The sequence below is a fragment of the Crocodylus siamensis genome, chromosome 4 (genome assembly GCF_052110815.1).
Source record: "Crocodylus siamensis isolate JL-2025a chromosome 4, ASM5211081v1, whole genome shotgun sequence".
Taxonomy (NCBI): Eukaryota; Metazoa; Chordata; order Crocodylia; family Crocodylidae; genus Crocodylus; species Crocodylus siamensis.
Window position 1 is genome coordinate 86,619,656 of NC_143398.1, and position 22,192 is coordinate 86,641,847.

General features: G+C 48.1%; 1 protein-coding gene across 1 annotated transcript; it reads left to right on the forward strand.

The window, feature by feature from the left end:
• The first annotated feature begins 12,448 nt into the window (after nt 1–12,448).
• On the forward strand, nt 12,449–20,034 carry LOC149865957 (heat shock 70 kDa protein 12A-like). The gene is made up of 4 exons (XM_090041026.1): nt 12,449–12,730; nt 17,132–17,356; nt 18,151–18,322; nt 18,858–20,034. The coding sequence occupies exons 1-4, from the start codon at nt 12,449–12,451 to the stop codon at nt 19,901–19,903; spliced, it is 1,725 nt and encodes a 574-aa protein (XP_089897152.1). The 3' UTR covers nt 19,904–20,034.
• The last annotated feature ends 2,158 nt before the right edge of the window (nt 20,035–22,192 follow it).

Genomic DNA, 22,192 nt, shown 5'->3' on the forward strand with positions numbered 1-22,192 from the left:
GACTTAAGTGCATTGTAATCTGCAGGTCTCATCCAGCACCTCTGGAAAAGAGCATCAACTTTAAGGGTGCTTGCAGATATAAGAAACAAACACACAAATGGCACTTTAAGCCTGGCAGGTTTCCACGCTGAGCCCCATGCATACCCAGAAGTGACAGTGTGTTACTTCAGCCCAGCTCACTCTGTCTGGAAAGACTGGGTGCTTTAGTGGGGCTGTTTTAGCGCTTTTATCTAATAGCTGATTGAATCAGTTTTAGCTAAAAGTGCCAAAGAGCCTTGCTGAAGCGTCCAATCTATATAGACACTGCAGAAGCAGACTGAAGTAATGTGCTGCTTCTTCTGGTAGGGTGCATGTTTTTTTTAACATCTGCAAACAGCCAAAACCACTTCAATAAGGCAGGGTCAGGTCCAGTGTTGCCAAGATTTAGGTGAGAAATTTATCTGGAAGGATTGTCAGCCACTGCTTGTCTCTCCCACAGAGTGTGATACTGTTGCCCAACTCTGGCTCTGGAGATGGAAGAAACTAATCTGGATCCATGAAAAAACAGTGAAAAGCTGGGGAAATTTGAAGCCAGATTTGGATTGTGACTTTATAACCACTTCCTAGAACAAGCTGAACTTAAGCTCTGGCCCTGAAGTGACCTGAATTTGAAGAAAAACCTGAACTTTGGCCCAGCTTCTATATCATCCATTAGATTCTAGACACAATCTGAACCTTTGGCCCATGTCAACTGTACGTAAAACTTAAAAAGACTTTGAAAGAAAGAAGGTTTACAAAAGTTCCTTTAGCTATTTCATTCCTCCTCCAGTTTCATCCTTGGCTTTTTCTGTAGGTCTTTACTCTGATCACATTTGGAAGCTGTGAAAGACCTGCAGAGAGGCTGCTTTCACATCAATCAATATTTGATCAGTAAGGGAAATTTCCCAATAGAGCCTGATCTCAATGGATTTCCAGCCTATTTGTGTGGGACTCAGATAAAACTCAGAAAATCTCCTGAGTGTTTGCTGCAACTGAGCTAGTTGAATCTGATTCATCACTGCATTTAATTTTTTGGACTTCATTGTGCCATTTTATCCCTGGCATTTATTTTAAGTTACATTTCAAAGCTACCACCCCTTTTCTGCCCCTGTAGTGACTTAACACCCTGCCACTCTCACCAGCATCCCAGATGGCCTCTCTGAGCTTGCCAGTACCACCCTAGGAGTAGCTATTAAAAAGCCATGCCTAGGAAATACAAGACTCTCACTTCCCTATGGTCTCAGGAGCAGCACGTGCTACCACTATAGCTTGCTTAACATTTTTTTCCAACTATTTAAGTTGGTTTAATAAAAGATATCAGATTCACCCAAAGAACCTTGCCTACCACTATAGCTACGCACACAGTTCCTGCCAAAGGATAATTTACCACTTGCCTTTTCTTAATCAGGATGTTTGGCTGCTGCTTATGGGATCATTATATATTCAGCAAATTGTTTGCTATGGAAAGCTACCATGCTATGTCATAACTTGCATAATTCCAGGATACCTAGTAAGGTGCTAATGGAGTATAGAATTGACATTTGGGCAGCCCAAAGGCCCAACACAGGGAGGCTGCGGTCAAGCAGAAGAAATGCAGCTCCATTTCCTTAGAGGGTGATTAGGAACAGTCAGCATGGATTCACTAAGGGCAAGTCATGTCTGACCAACTTGATTGCCTTCTATAATGAAATGACCGGCTCTGTGGATGCAGGGAGACTGGCGTATGTGGCGTACCTTGATTTTAGCATGGCTTTTGATACCATCTCCCACAGCATTCTCGCAGGCAAGCTAAGGAAGTATGGGCTGGATGAATGGACTGTAAGGTGGACAGAAAACTGGCTGGAGCATTGGGCTCAGACAGTAGTAATCAATGCCTCAATGTTTACTTGGCATCCCAGGGGCAGGCAATTATTTTGGGTGGAGGGCTGTTTACTGAGTTTTGGCAAGCCATTGAGGGCCGCATGACAGGCAGCCAGGGCAGATAAATATTAATTTTCTAAATTTTTTTAGGGCCCTTCTGGGCCAGATGGAGTGGCCTGGTGGGCTGTATCCAGCCTGCCGGTCGCATTTTGCCCACCCATGTGGCAGCCCCAGGAGGTCAGTCCAGGGGCTGGTTTTGCTCAATGTCTTCATCAATGACCTGGAAGATGGAATAGAGTGCACCCTCAGCAAGTTTCCAGATGACACCAAGCTGGGGGGAATAGTAGATACACTGGAGGGTAGGACTAGGATTCAGAGTGACCTAGACAAATTGGAGGGTTGGGCCAAAAGGAAGCTCATGAGATTCAACAAGGACAAGTGCTAAGTCTTGCACTTAGGATGGAACAATCCCACGCACCAGTACAGGCTGGGGGCTGATGGGCTGGGCAGCAGCTCTGCAGAAAAGGACCTGGGGCTCACAGTAGACAGTGAGGTGAACATAAGCCAGCAGCGTGCCCTTTTTGCCAAGGAGGCTAATGGCATACTGGGCTGCACTGATAGGAGTGTTGCCGGTAGGTCAAGGGAAGACATTATTCCCTTCTATTCAGCACTGGTGAGGCCACATCTGGAGTACTGTGTTCAGTTTTGGGCCTCCTGAGGTCCCTTCCAACCCTCACTTTTTATGCTTCCTCTGTGCCAGTGTAGCTTTTCAGCCACTGGGCAGGTGAATGCTTTTAATATCAACACCCAAGAGCATTCTTTAAGCTTGTAGGGAAATAAAATAAACCGCCTCAGGAATTTTCGAGGCTTAGTTTTCATCACACATCCTTGAGCTGCAGAATCAGAGTTTTTCTCAGTCATCAAATCCTGTTCCTTCATACTCACCTAGCAATAATTCCCTTCATGCTCTTAAGTTCTTCAGACAAGTGGTGAAACCAGAGCATCGATTTCCTGTCTGTCAGGCATTGAGCTGTCAGGCACAGAATGATAAAAAAGGGTTAGAGTTGGTAAAAAAATATTAATTCAAAGTGCACAGTCTGCAAAAGCTAAGACCCTCTCCCAAAAATTCTTGGCTAACTGTTATCTTGGCAAGATAACAAAAGAGTCAAAATAGACATGATTATAAATATATCTTTTGAGCCCACTGGCTTCGAGGTTGTTGCTCTGCTTTGCCATGTGAGAGACCTCTCATGACCTCAGCTGTTGGCTCTCTCTCAGGGATACGTCTACCTGGAAAGCAAAGGTATGACTAGATTGTATAGGCAAACATTTATATAGGTTCCCATCTGGCTTGCACAGGTCACAACTGCAGTGAAGACAGGGTGGCGCAGGCTGTCCCTCAAGGAACCCTGTTTCATATACCAGTTGCTAGTCTGTGCTGCTGGTGTCTTCACTGATCTTATTACTTACGCTAGTTAGACTGAACCTGGCCCAGGCCTGCCTGCCATCACTAGTCACACCTGCATTTTGCTCTGTAGCAGTCATCAACCAAGCAACAGTGCAAAGGTAGAGTGATGAGCCCCGGCAGACAACAGGGATCCTATGCTGTTCTTCCAGCCAAATAAGGTGTACCAGCGTATGAATGTCAGGAATTCACTAAGAATTTGAATTGGGGTTTGGACCCTAGAAATGGGGCATTCAGCAGAATACAATTTCCGATCACCAAACAAACCTGACTTTGTTTGCCAGTTGTGTCAACATTTGTCCCATCTTCATTTCAGCTGCGTTTGGGTGCTTGGTTGGTGGAATCTCAGTTGCATCTTTGTTGTGTGAATAACCACTTGTGTGAGTCAACTTGTACCTTTCTATTGGTAGAAGACAGAAAACCCCTCAGACATTGCCTTTCCACCATGAGAGAGACGCTCACAGCATTGATATCCCCGTCCACTGAATCAACCTTTCTGAAAAAGAGGCAGTTTAAACAAAAGCCCAAATAGAGTTTTTATCCCCAGAGGGAAAAAGGCCAGAAACTCCATGAAATCCACTAGGATGCCGCTCACGCTACTAATTTGGTGTAGAAGGTGCCCCAATTACAACAGCGATGGGTGGCAATATAAACAGGGTGACCATAGTTATTTTACGGACATCTGGGATGGGGAAGGTACGGTGGGGGAGGGGGGAGATGGGTGCGCACGCACGCACACACATGCATGCACGTGTATGTGCTCCGGGCCAGGGCTGGAACAGAGAGCACAGTGCCTTTCTCACTGGAGCTGGGGCGGGCTGTGAGCTGGCAGTGGGGCCCTGGCCAGGCTGAGGGGTCTGGCTGGGGGCTCTGTCTGACTCATGGCTCTGGACCCAACCCAGCACCTGCAGCTGCATCCTGGCTGTGTGCCTCCAGGCCAGATGAGCGTAGCAAGTGCCGACTTCACAATCCCCTCCGTAGTTAGGGCAGGGTGTGACTGGGATGGGGCTGGGCTCTTTGCATGGGGCCTGTGATGCAGCTGGCTCAGCCTGCCCCGGCTCAGGGATGCAGGTCCAGGATGTGGCTGCAGGTGCTGGGATGGCACCAGAGACGTGAGTCAGCAGGAGGCAGACAGAGACCATGCAGCACCCTCAGCCCTGGCAACAAAGGCATCGTGTTCCTCAACACGCATGCACGCACACACGCACACACGCTCCGGGACTTTTGCTTTCATTTTCTCCAATGGCCGGGAGACTGAGACAGCCTATAAATTCCAGGACTGCCCTGGCCAACCCAGCATATCTGGTCACCCTAACTATAAAGCCTTCAGAGTAATACAAGAAGGCAAAAACACTCAGAGCATCTTACAGTAAAAGACAAATGAAATGAGAGAAACAGAAGAAAATATTAAAACAAGCAGGTACAACAAAGCAAACTTCTCCCTCCAGCTCCCCACCCCCAACATTCAAAAGTAATCTACCTCACCTCCACTCCTCTGCCTCTGACTACGAGTGTCCCTCAAAGCCAGCCTAGCTTCCCAACCCACATTCAATATCTTCAGAAAAGAAAAATGTCTCCCCCTATTCCCTTCCATTCCTACCCAGTCCCATTCTCCTGCCTCACACGCACAGGAGCAGGAGAGCGGGACTGCCCAGCTTGCTGTCCCACTGAAGCCTGGGCATGTTGAGCTGCAGTGTGAGGAAGTGATGTTCTTACACAGCAATGCAACATCATATTAAAATTATGCCATACTGTTGAATATATCAAAGCTCTAGCTGTGATTCATTAGGGTCCCTAAGAGGCAGGGGTGGGTTGCACCACAGAGATTAATTGGTTCAGAGGGGCACAAGCTTTAGTAGGCAACAGCCTACTTTTCAGATGCTTTGCCTGTCCTGACAACGGAGCTTGTTACCTACAAAAGCCTCTCTGACCCATTTAATTTATAGTGTGCCACCCTGCCCTGCCTGCGGTCTCTGCCTGACTTCAGAGTAACATGGCTGTTTCTCTGCATCAGTTTCTGTAGGGGTTCTCTATCACATATGCTTAGAAGTATGCTTAACACACATTACACTTTTGAGGAGGATGCAAAACCCACTGAAAGCAGCATCAAAACTCTGATTCTTTAAATAAGGGCAGGATCAGACGGAAGACAGCCAGCAAGTACTCTTGCCTCCTGTACTTATGCCTCCCTGTTTACAGTCTCCATTTCTGTGTGCTTGAAGCAGTCATGCAAGGAACTCAACTAACAGCAAGGGTCAGGAGTAGTTAAATTCATCAGTGTTTAGTAAACTAGTAAAACTACTTTCATTTCACACTGTGTTGAAAACTGTAATTTCTTTTCAGTGAAAATGCTTCCAGCAAAAATGGTAATTTTCCAAATGGAGCAAAATCATGCACCTTTAAGATTTTTTTTCCCTGGGCAAGAATATATACACACATATATATAAGCCAGCAGCGTGCCCTTTTTGCCAAGGAGGCTGATGGCATACTGGGCTGCACTGATAGGAGTGTTGCCGGTAGGTCAAGGGAAGACATTATTCCCTTCTATTCAGCACTGGTGAGGCCACATCTGGAGTACTGTGTTCAGTTTTGGGCCTCCCACTACAGAAAGGATGTGGACAAATTGGAGAGAGTCCAGCAGAGGGTGACAAAAATGGTGATGGGGCTGAGGGGGACATGACTTATGAGGAAAGATTGGGGGCACTAGGCTTATTTAGTTTAGAAAATAAGAGCCTGAGAGGGGATTTAATAGCAGCCTTCAGCTACCTGAAGGGGGAAGGGTCCAAAGAGGATGGAGCTGGACTGTTGTCAGTGGTGGCAGATGACAGAACAAGGAGCAATGGTCTCAAGTTGCAGCAGGAGAAGTTTAGGTTAGTTATTGGGATGAATTTTCTCACTAGAAGGGTAGTAAAACACTGAAACAGGTTACCTAGAGAGGTTACCCAGAGGTGTGGTGGAAGCTCCGTCCTTGAGGGTTTTCAAAATCTGGCTAGACAAAGCTTTGGGATGATTTGGTTGGGGCCGGTCCTGCTTTGAGCAGGGGGTTGGACTAGATGACCTCCTGAGGTCCCTTCCAACCCTCACTTTTTATGCTTCCTCTGTGCCAGTGTAGCTTTTCAGCCACTGGGCAGGTGAATGCTTTTAATATCAACACCCAAGAGCATTCTTTAAGCTTGTAGGGAAATAAAATAAACCGCCTCAGGAATTTTCGAGGCTTAGTTTTCATCACACATCCTTGAGCTGCAGAATCAGAGTTTTTCTCAGTCATCAAATCCTGTCCCTTCACACTCACCTAGCAATTCCCTTCCCGCTCTGAAGTTCTTCAGGCAAGTGGTGAACCCGAGCATCGTTTTCCTGTCTGTCAGGCATTGAGCTGTCAGGCACAGAATGATAAAAAAGGATTAGAGTTGGTAAAAAAAATATTAATTCAAAGTGCACAGTCTGCAAAAGCTAAGACCCTCTCCCAAAAATTCTTGGCTAACTGTTATCTTGGCAAGATAACAAAAGAGTCAAAATAGACATGATTATAAATATATCTTTTGAGCCCACTGGCTTCGAGGTTGTTGCTCTGCTTTGCCATGTGAGAGACCTCTCATGACCTCAGCTGTTGGCTCTCTCTCAGGGATACGTCTACCTGGAAAGCAAAGGTATGACTAGATTGTATAGGCAAACATTTATATAGGTTCCCATCTGGCTTGCACAGGTCACAACTGCAGTGAAGACAGGGTGGCGCAGGCTGTCCCTCAAGGAACCCTGTTTCATATACCAGTTGCTAGTCTGTGCTGCTGGTGTCTTCACTGATCTTATTACTTACGCTAGTTAGACTGAACCTGGCCCAGGCCTGCCTGCCATCACTAGTCACACCTGCATTTTGCTCTGTAGCAGTCATCAACCAAGCAACAGTGCAAAGGTAGAGTGATGAGCCCCGGCAGACAACAGGGATCCTATGCTGTTCTTCCAGCCAAATAAGGTGTACCAGCGTATGAATGTCAGGAATTCACTAAGAATTTGAATTGGGGTTTGGACCCTAGAAATGGGGCATTCAGCAGAATACAATTTCCGATCACCAAACAAACCTGACTGAGACAGCCTATAAATTCCAGGACTGCCCTGGCCAACCCAGCATATCTGGTCACCCTAAATAAAAAGCCTTCGGAGTAATACAAGAAGGCAGTAATCACCAGGCTCAGATAACCTGGGCAAGGTAGAATAAGAACTCTCAGAAAACACAAACTTTATTCAAAATTGTTTGAGAGCTTGGAAAAAAGCCTGATTTGCTCAAATCACCTTTCACTTCATATGAACACCTTTGTCATTTTCAAGACTCCCAATTAGAGAAGGATCAGAAAGAAAGAGAATGTGGCAGCATAAAGGCTTTTATTTTTCTGTTTGCTTCTGTCTTCCTTCATCCGAGCCAAAACCAGAAGTTCCAAAGCCTGCTCTGGGCAAATTTGTAGTGCAATCTTGCACGTTCCTGAATTTCAGCTGTGGACTAATCCATCTGCTCCTACACACCAGCGTCACAAATTACAAGTGAAAATTACAAGCCTCAACCGACGGCACAGATAGATAAGTTCTGGGGAAATCCTCTACTTTTCCTGTAAGGCTCTTTTTTCCTCCTCAAACTTTTTATACTCTTTTTTCTCCTTTTCTGGGCTGCCCATGCTAGAAGGCTGGCTGAAAGGGCTGCACAGATAAAAATAAATATCACAGTCACCAAATGATGCCCAAGGCAAGCCTAGGGTTAGTTACTCATCCCAGGCATTGAGAGACATTCCTAGCTTCTTATCAGTCTATTCTCCATACCCAGCTTGCTGGACAGTCATTTTTGCAGATTTATTTTCAGTCTTGCAATTCTGTAACACTGCCAGCTGCTGTTATTACTTCTGTTATAAATAAAATTATTATTTTTTTTTATTTATACACCACCCTTTCCAAAAACAAAAAACACAAACAAAAACACTCAGAGCATCTTACAGTAAAAGACAAATGAAATGAGAGAAACAGAGGAAAATATTAAAACAAGCAGGTACAACAAAGCAAACTTCTCCCTCCAGCTCCCCCCCGCAACATTCAAAAGTAATCTACCTCACCTCCACTCCTCTGCCTCTGACTAGGAGTGTCCCTCAAAGCCAGCAACTTTGTTGCTCTGGTTACAAAATGTTGTGGTCCTCGTGCATAACCAAAATTTGCAAGTGTTAGCAAAACCCAGTGATTTATTGTATCTTTAACTGTAACCCCATTGTAGGAAGAACTTTACAGTGCCTCACAACTATTTTATACAAAAAAAAAATCACTTCTGCAAAAAACAATGTGATAACCACTGATCCTGGTTTTCTCTGTTTGAAAATTCCAGGTTCTCTGATAGAAATCCCAAATTCTCAGATTTAAAAACCTCAAAATCCACATTTTTCTGCAATTAAAATAAAACACTACTATATAAACAGACATCAGTTGAACACAATGTTTTATGGACATATTTACAATTTTAAAGCATTTTGGAAGCCTACAAGGGCCTCAATCACTATAATAAATAAAGTCTAAATACTTATAAATTTTGGCATTCAATTTTGTTTTTTTTTAATCATAGAAAAATCAGAGCTTTCCCTGTCCCCTTTGCTCCACAGGACATGGGTTCAACTGTGGCTGCCCCCCCCCACCCCCACTGCTTTGTGGTGCTGAGCAGCTCTGATATGCTGGTGCCCTGCCCATGTGTTTCATAGTTTCATAGTTTCTAGGGTCAGAAGGGACCTGAGTAGATCATCTAGTCTGAGCCCCTGCCATGGCAGGAAATAATACTGGGGTCAAATGACCCCAGCAAGATGTTCATCTAACCTCCTCTTAAACACCCCCAGGGTAGGAGCCTGCACCACTTCTCTTGGAAGTTGGTTCCAAGCCCTAGCCGCCCTGACCGTGAAGTAGCATCTCCTGACATCTAACCTAAACCTACCCTCTGCCAGCTTGTGACCGTTATTCCTGGTCACTCCTGGTGGTGCTCGGGGGAACAGTGACTCCCCCAGTGCCTGCTGATCCCCCCTGACTAGTTTATAACAGGCCACAAGATCTCCCCTCAGCCTTGTCTTTTGGAGGCTGAACAGGTTCAGGTCCCGTAGCCTCTCCTCATAGGGCCTGCCCTGTTGTCCCCTGATCATACGAGTGTCCCTCCTCTGGACCCTCTCCATGTTGTCCACATCCCCCTTCAAGTGCGGCACCCAGAACTGGATGCAGTACTCCAGCTGCAGCCTGACCAGTGCCGCATAGAGGGGGAGGATCACCTCCTTGGACCTGCTCGAGATGCATCTGTGGATGGGTTGGCCTTCCTGACTGCCTCCCCACACTGCCAGCCCATGTTCATCTTGGAGTCAATTATGACTCGAAGATCCTTTTCTGCCTCTGTGCTGACACGAGGGGAGCTCCCCAACCTGTAGGTATGGTGCCGGTTGTTCCTCCCCAGGTGCATCACCTTGCACTTGTCTGTGTTGAATCCCATCTTATTCACATCCACCCACCCTTGTAGCCTGTCTAGGTCTGATGCTGATTGAAGCCTGATGCTTCCTTCTAGTGTGCCAACATCCCCCCACATGTTAGTGTCATCAGCAAATTTGTACAGGGAGATTTTTACCCCCTCATCCAAATCGCTGATGAAGATGTTGAACAGTGCGGGCCCGAGGACCGAGCCCTGCGGAGCCCCACTGCCCACGTCCTTCCAGGTTGAGAAGGACTCATCCACTACCACCCTCTGGGTGTGGCCCTCCAGCCAGTTTGCAACCCATTTGACTGTGTGGGTGTCTACACCACAGTCCCCCAGTTTCTTAATGAGAATGGGGTGAGAGACAGTGTCAAAACCCTTCCAGAAGTCCAGGAAGATTATATCCACTGCTACCCCTGCATCTAACGATCTGGTGATCTGATCATAGAAGGCCACCAGGTTGGTCTGACAGGACCTGCCACTGATGAACCCATATTGGTTGCCCCTAAGCATGCAGCCCCTGCTGGCCCCTCCTGGATGTGTGCCAGCATAATTTTCTTGAACAGCTTGCCTAGGATCGAGGTAAGACTAACTGGCCTATAGTTTCCCGGGTCCTCCTTCCTCCCCTTTTTGAAGATGGGAACCACGTTGGCCCTCTTCCAGTCCTCTGGGACCACACCAGAGTACCACGAGTGCTCGTAAAGCCATGCCAGGGGACTTGCAATGACCTGGGCCAATTCCTTTAGGACTCTAGGGTGGAGATCATCCAGGCTGGCTGACTTGAACACGTCCAGCCCCTCCAGAAGCCCCCTAACTAGCTCCACGCTAATCTTTGGCCCAGGTGTGCCTCCCCTGGGGCCCGAAGGGGGCCCAGCAGGGAGGTGGCTGTTCTGGTCCCTTCTTAGGAAACCAGAAGCAAAGAAATCGTTAAACATGTTAGCTTTGTAGTCTGGTGTGACGACCAAATTTCCCAATGCGTCCTGCAAGGGCCCCACATTACCCGGGACCTTCTTTTCCCCCCTATGTATTTAAAAAAGGACTTCTTATTTTCCTTAATCTGAGAAGCTAGTCCTAATTTCATCTTTACCTTGGCCTTCTCAACTGCCCCCCTACATCCCCGAGTGACTGTAGAAGTCATCCCTGGTGATGACCCCTTCTTTCCATTGGGTGTAAGCCTCCTTTTTAGCAAGGAGACATTTCTGGATGCTTTTGGTGAGCCATGGAGGCTTGTGTGCTCTCCTGCTCCCTTTGATCCTTGTTGGGATTACCCTTCTTTGGGCTTGGAGGATCGCCTCCTTAAGGAGCAATCACTCTCCTTGGACATCTGGCTCCCCCCTCTCTGGGACCTCAGTGCATCCCCAACTATCCTCCTTAGCTTGTTGAAGTTTGCCCTCACCCCCAAGCCACAGCTGCCCCCAGATCTGCTGGTGCCCCTTACTCCCGACCCACAGACCCCCCTGGCCCTGCCAGTGCCCCTCACTCCTGAATCACAATCCCCCCCAGCCCTGATGTGCCCCTCACTCCCAACCTGCTGCCCCTGCCCCCAGGCTCCATCCCCAGGAGAATGGGGGGAAATGGGGGGTGAGAGCACAGGTGACATGTGGGCGGTGATGAGGGGGACATAGGCAATGCATTGGAGTGGGGCATGTGCACCCCCAGATTTCTGCACCCATAGCAGGGTGCAGGGCTGCAGCTGGGTCAGACCGGCTGCACCACCATAACCACCAAGGGGAGGCACAGCAGTAGCAGTAGCAGTGGTGGCACAGTTTGTGCCTCTGCTGCTGCCAGGAGGGCAGGGGTTGCCTCACCTTGGTGGCCATGGTGGTGTGGTACTCTGCCCCATGCTGGGTCCCACCCGCTAGGCTGTGGAGGTGGTTCCGGTCTAGAGCTGGCTCGGTCAGGCTGCAGCCCCAAGCCCTGCTGTGGGTGCAGAAATCTGGGGGGCATGTACCCCACCACCTGCCTAATACATCACCTGTGTGCCCACACTCCTGCCCCCATGCCTATAGACATACCTGGAGGGAGTACATATGCATGTGGCACCCCCTAGCCCCTTGCAGGCTGAAACTCTGCCAGCCTGCAAGGGGAAACCTGCAGTTCCCTGCATTTTGCTCTTTAAAGGAGAAGAGCCATGTTTTTTCATAGCAAGCAGAAAACCCAGATCCCTGGCCCCATCCAACGTACCTGTGAGTTTCCATCCCAGCATTACATTTTTCAGCTGTTCCTGGCTTCCTACATTTCCCATGTCCTCTCATGCTTCTAACAAAGCAGCTAATGTCTCTCCCAATTAAGAGGAGCAGAAGACAACTTGTCTGAGTAGAACCAGATTCAGAGAAACCTGGGAAACTCTTTCAAAAACAAAGAATAGTACTTTCTCATTTGCACAAACAGGATGGGAAGGGCTGTGGGTTCTTCTGAGAACAGAGTTAGTCTCCTCCCTATTACAGAAAGTACCACCTATTTCTCAACCGCTCTGTTCCTGGAATAGATTCTGCTAGCCACGCAATCAAAAAACCGGAAAGAAGTGTCTGTAGTGAAAGGGGATTTGCTTTGGAAAAATAACGACAAAGCTGTTTCACTTTTGCAGCAGTCAGTTCTAGCAGGTTGTACTGCATTCTACCTCTTCAGTTATAAGCATGGCAGATAAGTCTTTGTTCATTATTGGCATTGACTTTGGTACATCTTACAGTGGGTACTGCTTTGCCCTTGAGTCATGTGTAGACCAAATCCGTCAGGTGTTTTGGGGCATGGAGCATGGGTTCAAGACTGTGAAGACCCCCACATGCATTCTCTTTAATGAGAAGAAGGAATTTAAGAAGTTTGGTTATGATGCTGTCATGAAGTACAACACATTGCCCGCCAGTGAAGCTCCTAAGTGGTACTTCTTCCAGAACTTCAAGATGAAGCTGTACAACCAAGTAAGTGGGACGCTAGTAATTTTCTCCTTAGTTGATGTGGATGGGATACAATGTTATTGGGGCTTGATCTTCACTGTCCTTTTATACTTAGTTTAGACAGACTTTGCTACAGTGCCCCTGACAACCTGCTTAGCCAGCCACTTTGTTGCTGTTAAGTTGACTCTAGTCACATACCTTATGGCTTAGATATGCAGATATATAGTAAGGCTAAGACATGCAGATGGTAAGATGGATAGTAAGGAGTTACTTTGACTTACAACATCTGAGACAGGGGAAACAAGGTGTCTGCTTGCTCTTTATCTTCTTGTAGATGGTTTGTTTGTTCTTCTCAAGGCTACTTTCTCAGAAGACTGGGTATGCTTGATACCATATTCATTCACTCGTTCATGCATTCATCTAAAATTAATTTTTGATAATATTCTTAACACCCCTAGCTCCTACTTAGTGGAGGATTCTAAAAGGCCTCCAGAGAAATAGGGGTCATGTTCAACATCTTTCACCTCAAGGAAGTTAGAAAGAAGGCTCAGTTAGAGACAGGAGCTCTAAGGAGGTTAGGACAGGGGTGGGCAATTATTTTGGCTGGAGGGCCACTTAAGGAATTTTGGTGAGCTGTCCAGGGCTGCAAGGGTAACCTGGTTTGTGGAGGGGGTGGATGCAAGTGTGTGTGTGTATGAGTGCAGCAGTGCATGGAGCTCCCCCCCAGAGGCGTGGGGGGGGGAGGGTGTGAATGGATGTAGTGTTTGTGGGAAGTGTGACTGTGCATGGAGGTGTGGTTGTGGGGTTTGCAGGGTTTGCGGGTATGTTGGGGTGTACATGGGAGCCCCCCACACACGCCCCCTGAGCCAGTCAGCACCCACCCTGCAATAGCCCAGAGCCCATGTGCCCTGTGGTACCTCCCCACCACTGCCAACGGCACTCCCTGTGCCTGCTCCGGACTCACCCTCACTGGAGCGGATCAGCCAGAACCCAGGCACAGCCCAGACCCGGCCCACTCCACAGTGCCCACCCATGGCACACCCTGCTGCCTTGGACACACAGTGGCCTGGGGTGGCCCTACAGCAGGACTACCTTCCTAGGCAGCCAAGGTGGCAGGCGGCTCCTTCTGGTTGCTGGTGCCGCTGGCGCCAGCCCCATGGTACTGGCGGGAATCCATGCTGCACAGCTTTGACCCTGTGTGCCCTGCACCTGCTCCAGGCTTGCCCACCCAGGCTTGGCAGTGAGGGGCTGGAGCTTTTGGGGTACTAACCCCCAGGGATTGTAGCAGTGGCTTATATGGCACTTTTCCACATTTATGACTATCCTGCATTTAATGAGCAGTTTATGCATACATTTTGGAAAAGAGAACTGAATAAATGTGTAGCCACTTTTTATAGTGCTGAGGCAACAGTTAAACAATGCTCATCACAGGCTGAAGGGGGAAAAGACCATTACCTCCACAATCAACAACAATGTAGGCTTGGCAGTGGTGGTACGGGACAGAAGCTGCCCAGTGTGAGGTAAAAGTGGTCTCCCTTCCTTGCCTCTGCTAGCGCTTCCTGGTGTAGCTGCCTGGAGCCTGTGCAGGGCTGCCCCGAGTCTGCTCTGCACTGCCACTGCTGCCCTGTTGTGTAGCCCAGAGGCAGCGGTGACACAGCATAGATTCAGAACAGCCCGCATGGGCTCTGGAAGGCTATACCAGGAAGTCCTGGCAGTGGCGAGGAGGATGAGCTGCTTTTACCCCATACTGATCAGCAGCTTCTGTCCCATGCTGCTGCTGCTGAAGGAGGGTGGGTGAGCTCAGAGCAGGTACAGGGCGTACAGGGTCAGGGCTGTGCAGTGAGGGTCCCCACCAGTACCATAGGCCTGGGGCCAGTGGCAGCAGCAGCCAGAAGGAACCGCCTGCCCCCTGGGGCTGCCTAAAAAGGCAGTCCTAGTGTGGGGCCGCCCCAGCCCGCCATGTGCCCAGTGGGTGGCAGGACCCATTACAGTTGGACTATGCCTGAGCCAGGTGGGACTGAGGGACCTGCCATGGGCCGGACAAAGACCCACCATGGGCCAGATCTGGCCTGCGGGCCATATTCTGCCCACCCCTGGCTTAGGACAAGGTCTGGAAGAGTGAGCAGACAAGAATTGAGCTTTAAACAGCTATTCGTAGTTTTAGGTATGCATATTAGTTAGTTGGTAAAGCACTGTAAATGGTTTTAAGGGCCCTGAGTTACTATTACTCATTTATAATGTTTTGCTATCTTATAGATAAAGGGAGGTGTCGAGCAAGGAATAGGGAGTCTAGTTTTCTGTGGAGAAAAAGAGCAGAAAATCTCTTTAAAAAACCACAAAAAGGTGCATCTTTTTGTGACCTACCAAGAGCGCGGCAGCATCCCATTGCAAGCAGTGCCATTTCTGTTCTCTTATTCTCGCTGCGGTTTTTGCTTCTCATCCAATCAGCACCCCCACCCTGTGCTCCTGCTGCTGACTGGCCAAGAGACAAAAACCATGGCAAAAATGAGAGAGAAAAAATAGCACTGGAGTGCCATTGTGCTTTTGGTAGGTTGTGGAAAAACACAGATACCACATTTTTCTCCGATTTCATAGATTTCATAGACATTAGGGCTGGAAGGGACCTCGGGAGATCATCGAGTCCAGCCCCCTGCCCAAAGGGCAGGAAGTCAGCTGGGGTCATAGGATCCCAGCAAGATAAGCATCCAATTTACTCTTGAAGGTGTTCAATGTAGGTGCTTGAACCACCTCCGCTGGCAGACTGTTCCAGACCTTGGGGGCTCGGACAGTAAAGAAATTCTTCCTTATGTCCAGCCTGAAGCGGTCTTGCAGGAGTTTGTGACCGTTCAACCTTGTCATCCCTTGGGGCGCTCTGGTGAACAAAAGCTCCCCCAGATCCTGGTGGTCACCCTTGACAAACTTATAGGTGGCCATCAGATCACCCCTGAGCCTGCGCTTTTCCAGGCTAAAGAGTCCCATGTCTCTCAGCCTGTCGTCGTAAGATCTGTTTTCCTGACCTCTGATCATGCGCGTGGCTCTCCTCTGGACTCTCTCAAGCTTCTCCACATCCTTTTTGAATTGCGGAGCCCAAAACTGGATGCAGTACTCCAGCTGCGGCCTCACCAAGGCCGAGTGCAAGGGGAGAATGACGTCCCAGGATTTGCTCGAGAAGCATCTATGGATGCACGCCAGCATTTTGGTCGCTTTACTAGCCGCAGCATCGCATTGCAGGCTCATGTTCATCTTGTGGTCAATGATGACCCCCAAGTCTCTTTTCTTCTGTAGTGCTAACCAATGTAGCACTGCCGAGCCTATAAGGGTGCTGCAGGTTTTTCCTCCCAAGGTGGAGAACCTTGCATTTTTCGGTGTTAAGCACCATGAGGTTCTCGTCCGCCCATTTGCTGAGCTTGTCCAGGTCACCCTGGATGACCCGCTTATCTTCTGGCATGGATGCTTTGCCCCAAAGTTTGGTGTCATCGGCGAACTTGGCCAGTCCACTCCTGACTCCAATGTCCACATCGTTAATGAAGATGTTGAACAGTATGGGTCCCAGGACAGAGCCTTGAGGGACCCCACTGGTCACAGGGCACCACGATGAGTGACTGCCATCAATTACAACCCTCTGGGTCCGACCACGGAGCCAGTTTCCCAGCCAGCGGATCGTGGTGGACCCAAGGCCACAACTGGCCAGTTTGGCCAAGAGGTGATCATGGAATACCAGATCAAAAGCTTTTTTGAAGTCAAGATATATGACATCAATCTCTTCTCCCTTGTCCAAGTGATAGGTCACCTGGTCATAGAAGGAAATGAGATTGGTCAAACAAGACCTACCCGCAACAAACCCATGCTGGCTATCCCTTAGAATAGGGATTTTCCATGACAAATGGAAAACTAAGATTCCTGGTGATCAGAGTCCTGGTCCTTTGCACCCACTAGGCAGACTGTATTAAGTGGACTGTAATAACATTTGGTCAGTCCCCAGTGGGAGCCAGATTACAACTCTCAACATGGCTGCACATGCATTTCAGTCTCCCTCACACCACACAAATGCCTGATCCTTCTCAACAATGCTACAGCATCACCAGTTACTTCCAGTTCTGTATGCATACATTTCTGTTCATTAGATGTCTTTGTTAAATTTCATTGTGCTATGTCCCAGTTCTCCAATTTATTTATCAAGCCAACTCCGAGTCTGTACATGAACTTGGATGTGAAGAGCCTGGGACTCCCTCCCATCCCTCTTATTTGAGATTTAGAGTGTACCTGAGCTGCGCTTTACAAGCTCGTTGTGGCTACTTAAGACTGCAGGAGCCACCAGTCTGCTACACATTTGATACAATGCTTAGCACAAAGAGGCCATGGTCCATTCTGAGGGCCCCAGGCACTACCTAATTATTTGTTGCTGTTTTCTTTTTTCACTTGTAGAAAATCACCTCCAACATGGAGCTGGAAGCAGATAATGGAAGGATGCTCCCTGCCCTGACTGTCTTCTCGGAGAGTCTGCGTTACATGAAGGACCATGCCCTGAACAGCATTGGGGAGGCCTCGTTCCAAACTGCCTGTGAGCCAGAGGACATCACTTGGGTTGTTACTGTTCCAGCCATATGGGATGCCTCTGCCAGACAGTTCATGCGATTGGCAGCAAAAGAGGTAAAGGAGTAACAGCTCGATTGCTCCCCTCAGATTCTCTCCAGTTTGCATCACTCAGAGGGCAGGGATTTCTCATCCTGTCAACAAGCCTCCTTTTAAAACTCAAAACGTTGTGCCACAGGGTGATGGGAAAGGTAATACAGGAGGGGGCTCTCAAGCGAGTTATAACTATTGCACTTTACCCGAAGTGCTAGACATTAGAGCATCTTCCAGCTGAACAGATATGCAGTGTTTGGTGGGGCAGGAGGGGGTTCGGTGCCTTACTGCCTGCCAGGAGGCTGCCAGAGTGCCCCCCTTCATTAGCTAGCAACTGTCAGCAGCAGCTGGGGGTGGAAAAAGGGGGTGGAAATGGTGCCCCCTCCCACGAGAGCGTCTCACAGCTTGCTAGCTGGCTTCCTGGGGGGTGAGGGACTCCCCCCCTCCCTGCACCAAGCCTCTTGACAGCAGCAGCAGCCAGCAGCTGCAGCATAGCTGCCTTGCCCCACATTCTGCTGTGCTGGGAACTGGGTCTGGGGAGGGAGACGCTGTACCACATGGACCTGGCTTGGGCCCCTCTCTGATACCCAGGCCAGCAAGATGCTGGGGGACCTTTGTGGCAGAGGGCTCTGTTCTCTATCCCCACCTTTCCCCTGCCCCACATTGCTGACCCCTGCCTTGTACCACTAGTCCAGGATGCCCATTCTTGCAAGTAGAAATGTCTGGTCCATGTACTATGTTCAAGTTATGTCTCAGAGGTGGGAAGGAAGGATCTGGCTCCCATTCCTGACTTAATTTTAAGTAACTTGTAATTTTAGGCTGGGCTTATCACTGACATGTTTTCAGAGAAGCTTATCATTGCCCTGGAACCAGAGGCTGCATCTGTCTGGTGCAAGCAGCTCCCTCGGTCTGGGTTTGTGGCAGAAGGTAGCCACAGAGAGAAGTTTGAAGAGTCACCTGGGACTCACTACATTGTCGTTGATTGTGGAGGTAATGGGTTTTTTCCCCCTTCAGCCTGTGATGAGCATTGTTTAACTGTTGCCTCAGCACTATAAAAAGTGGCTACACATTTATTCAGTTCTCTTTTCCAAAATGAATGCATAAACTGCTCATTAAATGCAGGATAGTCATAAATGTGGAAAAGTGCCATATAAACCACTGCTACAGTCCCTGGGGGTTAGTACCCCAAAAGCTCCAGCCCCTCTCTACAACACTGGGGCTACTTACTCTTGCGTGCAGACTGGATCTCGTTTCGCAGGCATCTCTGCCAAACAAAACCCCGGTTTAAACAGGTTTCCCCAATTTCAGTCCTCTCAAGAAGTTCTGCAAAAGAGATGAAATATCAGGTCTGTCATCTCCATAGAAACAAAATGCCCCCAGCAAAAGGTCTGGATCTAAATAAATTCTTAAGCACTAGCAATGAGACATAGGTCTGAAAAGTGGGAGATAAAAATCAAGCCAATGAGGTTTTGTGGCTAGTTATTTTTTTTAAACAAGTTAACGAACTTAATTCTTTGGTGTTTAGGGGGTACAATAGACATCACGGTGCATGAAATCCAACAGGATAAAACCCTAAAGGAGTTGCATAAGGCATCTGGAGGAGGATGGGGAGGGAACACAGTGGATGAAAACTTCAAAGCCTTCCTGAGGGAAATATTCCACGGAGGAATATGGGATGAATACATAAAAAAATACCCAACAGAATTCCATCAAATGATGTACAACTTTGGCCTCCAAAAATGTTCTTCTAGTAGAGATGATGTCTACCTCCATTGCTACACCAACCTAATAAAAGTGGCTGAACAGAAGCAAGACATCTCTCTCTTCTTCAATCATGTGGAAGGAACTCACTGGCATGATGGGATCATCATGATTACGTATGAGAAAATGAAGAGCTTTTTTGCATACAGCACTGGGAAAATCATTGGTGCTTTGAAGGAAATCCTCAGGAAACCCGAAATGGCTACAGTCCAGTATATTTTGCTTGTTGGGGGATTTGCCTCCAGCATTATTCTGAGGGATGAGATCTACCACACATTCAGTGAGCGCTACTCTATCCTGTGCCCCATGGAGGCCCAGGCAGCCATTGTTAAGGGGGCTGTTTTGTTTGGGTACAATTCACAAATTGTTGCCTCAAGAATCAGTGCACGGACATACGGAGTAGCGGTATGCCATGCATTTGATGCAGCTGTCCACGATGAAAGGAAAAAGAGGGTCTCAAAAACCGATAATTATGTGTACTGCACAGACCTTTTTAAGAGATTGGTAGGAATTGGGGATTTGATAAACATAGATGAAGATGTCCATTACACTTTCACTCCTGTGGAACCAGATCAGACAAGTATGCAGCTCCGCTTCTGCTGTACAGAAAAGGAGAATGCAAAGTACATAGATGAGAAAGGGATGAAAATGCTTGGCTCCTGTACTGTACCAATGCCAAACCCAGAGCTGGGGAGAAACCGCCAGGTGAGACTGGATGTTAAATTTGGGCTGACAGAGTTTAAGGCCACAGCAACCGATCTGACTTCCAATCAAAGTCGGACAGTTATGATAGATTTTTTAACAATGTAAAGAATCCACAGCTCACAGAGTAGTAAGGATGGTGGCTGAGGGACTCCTCAGTTAGAATATTCAGGCTACCATGATTGATGTAGTCCAGTAAAATTACTTATCTCAGTTGTTCTCAAACTTTTGGCCCTGTGAGCTGGATCAGACTCTCTGTGGGCCAGACCAGAGCCTGGGCCCAACACCGCCCTCTCCCTGCCCCATGTGCCAGGATTGGGTCTTGGGGATCAGACATCATTCCCTCCCACCCCTGGTTTGGACACCAGGGTGTTAGTACCACCCCCTTCCAGCCCCACCACACCAAGATTCAGACCTGGGGCTCAATCCAACCCCTGCCCAGCCCTGCACACTGGGATTGGGTGCTCCCCATGGGTCCTGCTACCTGATGTGCCATACTAAACCATAACTGTTCTCCTTCACCCTATGTACTTCTTGAAGTTGTATCTTCTTATGCTGTGATTTTGCAGTATCATATTTCCTAACATTTAAGCTTAACTCTACCAGTTGCAATGTTCACTGTATTCCCCATAATGCATCCCTGTTAGAAAAGCAAGAGCAATAGATTGGACTGACTTACTGTGCTGCCTGTAGCACTAGGTCCAGCCTACGAACCTCAGGCAGTGCACAACCCACACCAGTCTCATGTGCTACATGTAGAGCAGGGCCAAATAAGTTTGACAACCCTGTGTTAGAATTATATCTTGGGATGTTTTTCACTAGAGTGATATGCTGTGTACTGAAGCGCTTTGCTAAATGCTGCTGAACCTTGGATTTAAAGATATTTGGTTGATTTACAATAAATAAAAGTTTGAAAGCTTATCTTAAACACTACCTCCCTTTGTTTTTGCATGTAGACTATGGTTGATTGCAGGTGTGGGCAAAATATGGCCAGTGAGGGACATAGAAACAGTATATAAGCCACTGTCTGTAGCCTTTCTGTCTCTTTTGTGAGCTGTTTCTGCCTGAGCAACAGCGTCTGAAAGGTACTGGACTAGCTTGGCTTCCTACCTAGTCAGTCTTCTGCTAGTTTCTGTTTTTGGAAAGGATTGGATACAGCTTACTAACTAAAATTTCTCGACTTATCCCTATCCAATCCATTTCTTTTAACTTATTCTTCCCCCGCAAAATCTCTTATTTGTTCTTGTGTGTCCCCTCCCCAGAGTTTTAAAAAATAAAGCTGTGCTTTCCCAGCAATGTGATCCATCACTGTGCAGGAAAGCACATACATGACACACACTCACACACATACATAGAGAAGAAGAGATATTATTCAACACGACACAGAAGAAGTCAGATAGGCATACATCAGGGAAGAAGAAGGAGATATTATATAGTTACACATACATACAGACTAAATACAACACAGAAGAAGAGATATTATTGTAGTAACACACACATACAATAAACACAACAAAGAAGAAGTCAGTCAGTCATACATCAGAGAAGAAGAGAGATACTACAGCTGCGCGCACACACCTTTTCCAGCACAGGAAAGATTAATATGAAGCATGCTTGAAAGTGAGGTGCCAGGTCTTCTGGCAGGAGAGGGAGAGGGTCTAGAGGGGGTGGGGGAAGAACTACAGCCCCCTCCCCTCCCCCCACATAGAAGGATCCTCTTTCCTGGCAGCCATGAGTATTCTGCTGCCAGTGGGAGCAAGGTGGTTGGAGCAGTACCTGTCCCTGCACCTGCACCAGCTCCCCTAACACCAGAAATAGCCACCAGCAGCAGAATGAGAGTCTCCACCCTGATTTCCCACTGCCAGGGGAGGAGCTCGACTTGGGACCAGGAGACCTGAGTGCCCTAGCAAAAGGAATTCTGGGGACTGAGGGGGAATCTGAGTTTGTGCTCCACACCTCTCAAAGTTTCCATAGAGCCAGGTCTTCTGCTCTGGAAGGCACCTCAGAGGAGGCTGTGGGGGTAGATGGCTCAGCTTACTTACCCTGTTGTTGTGCCTCTGCCTGCTGAGGAGGGGTTTAAGGCAGGATCCCCACCCTCAACCCAGAAGCGGGGAACAGTGTAGTCTGAGATTATTTGGAGGTGGCAGATGATCCCAGGTTTGCCATCTGCCAGCACTGCCAAAGGCAGATCAGCTGGGGCAAGGAGGTGAATAACTATGTCATCACGGCAATGCTGCTGCATCTCAGGAAACAGCACCCTCTTCCCCTTGCTCCTCCTCAGCCTGGCGCCAGTGGGAGCATACCCAAAGGGAAGTCCCCTTCTCACTCCAAAGCTCCCATCCCCACAAAGCAGAGGCAGGTCACCCTGGAGTGGTAGGGAAAAGCTGCAGACAAAGG

Bases quoted from the DNA above. Each gene is read 5' to 3' on its own strand.
- LOC149865957 (XM_090041026.1), top strand. From the start codon at position 12,449: ATGGCAGATAAGTCTTTGTTCATTATTGGCATTGACTTTGGTACATCT. The intron at 12,731-17,131 runs GTAAGTGGGACG...TTTCACTTGTAG, and splicing joins AGATGAAGCTGTACAACCAA to AAAATCACCTCCAACATGGA. The intron at 17,357-18,150 runs GTAAAGGAGTAA...TTGTAATTTTAG, and splicing joins TGCGATTGGCAGCAAAAGAG to GCTGGGCTTATCACTGACAT.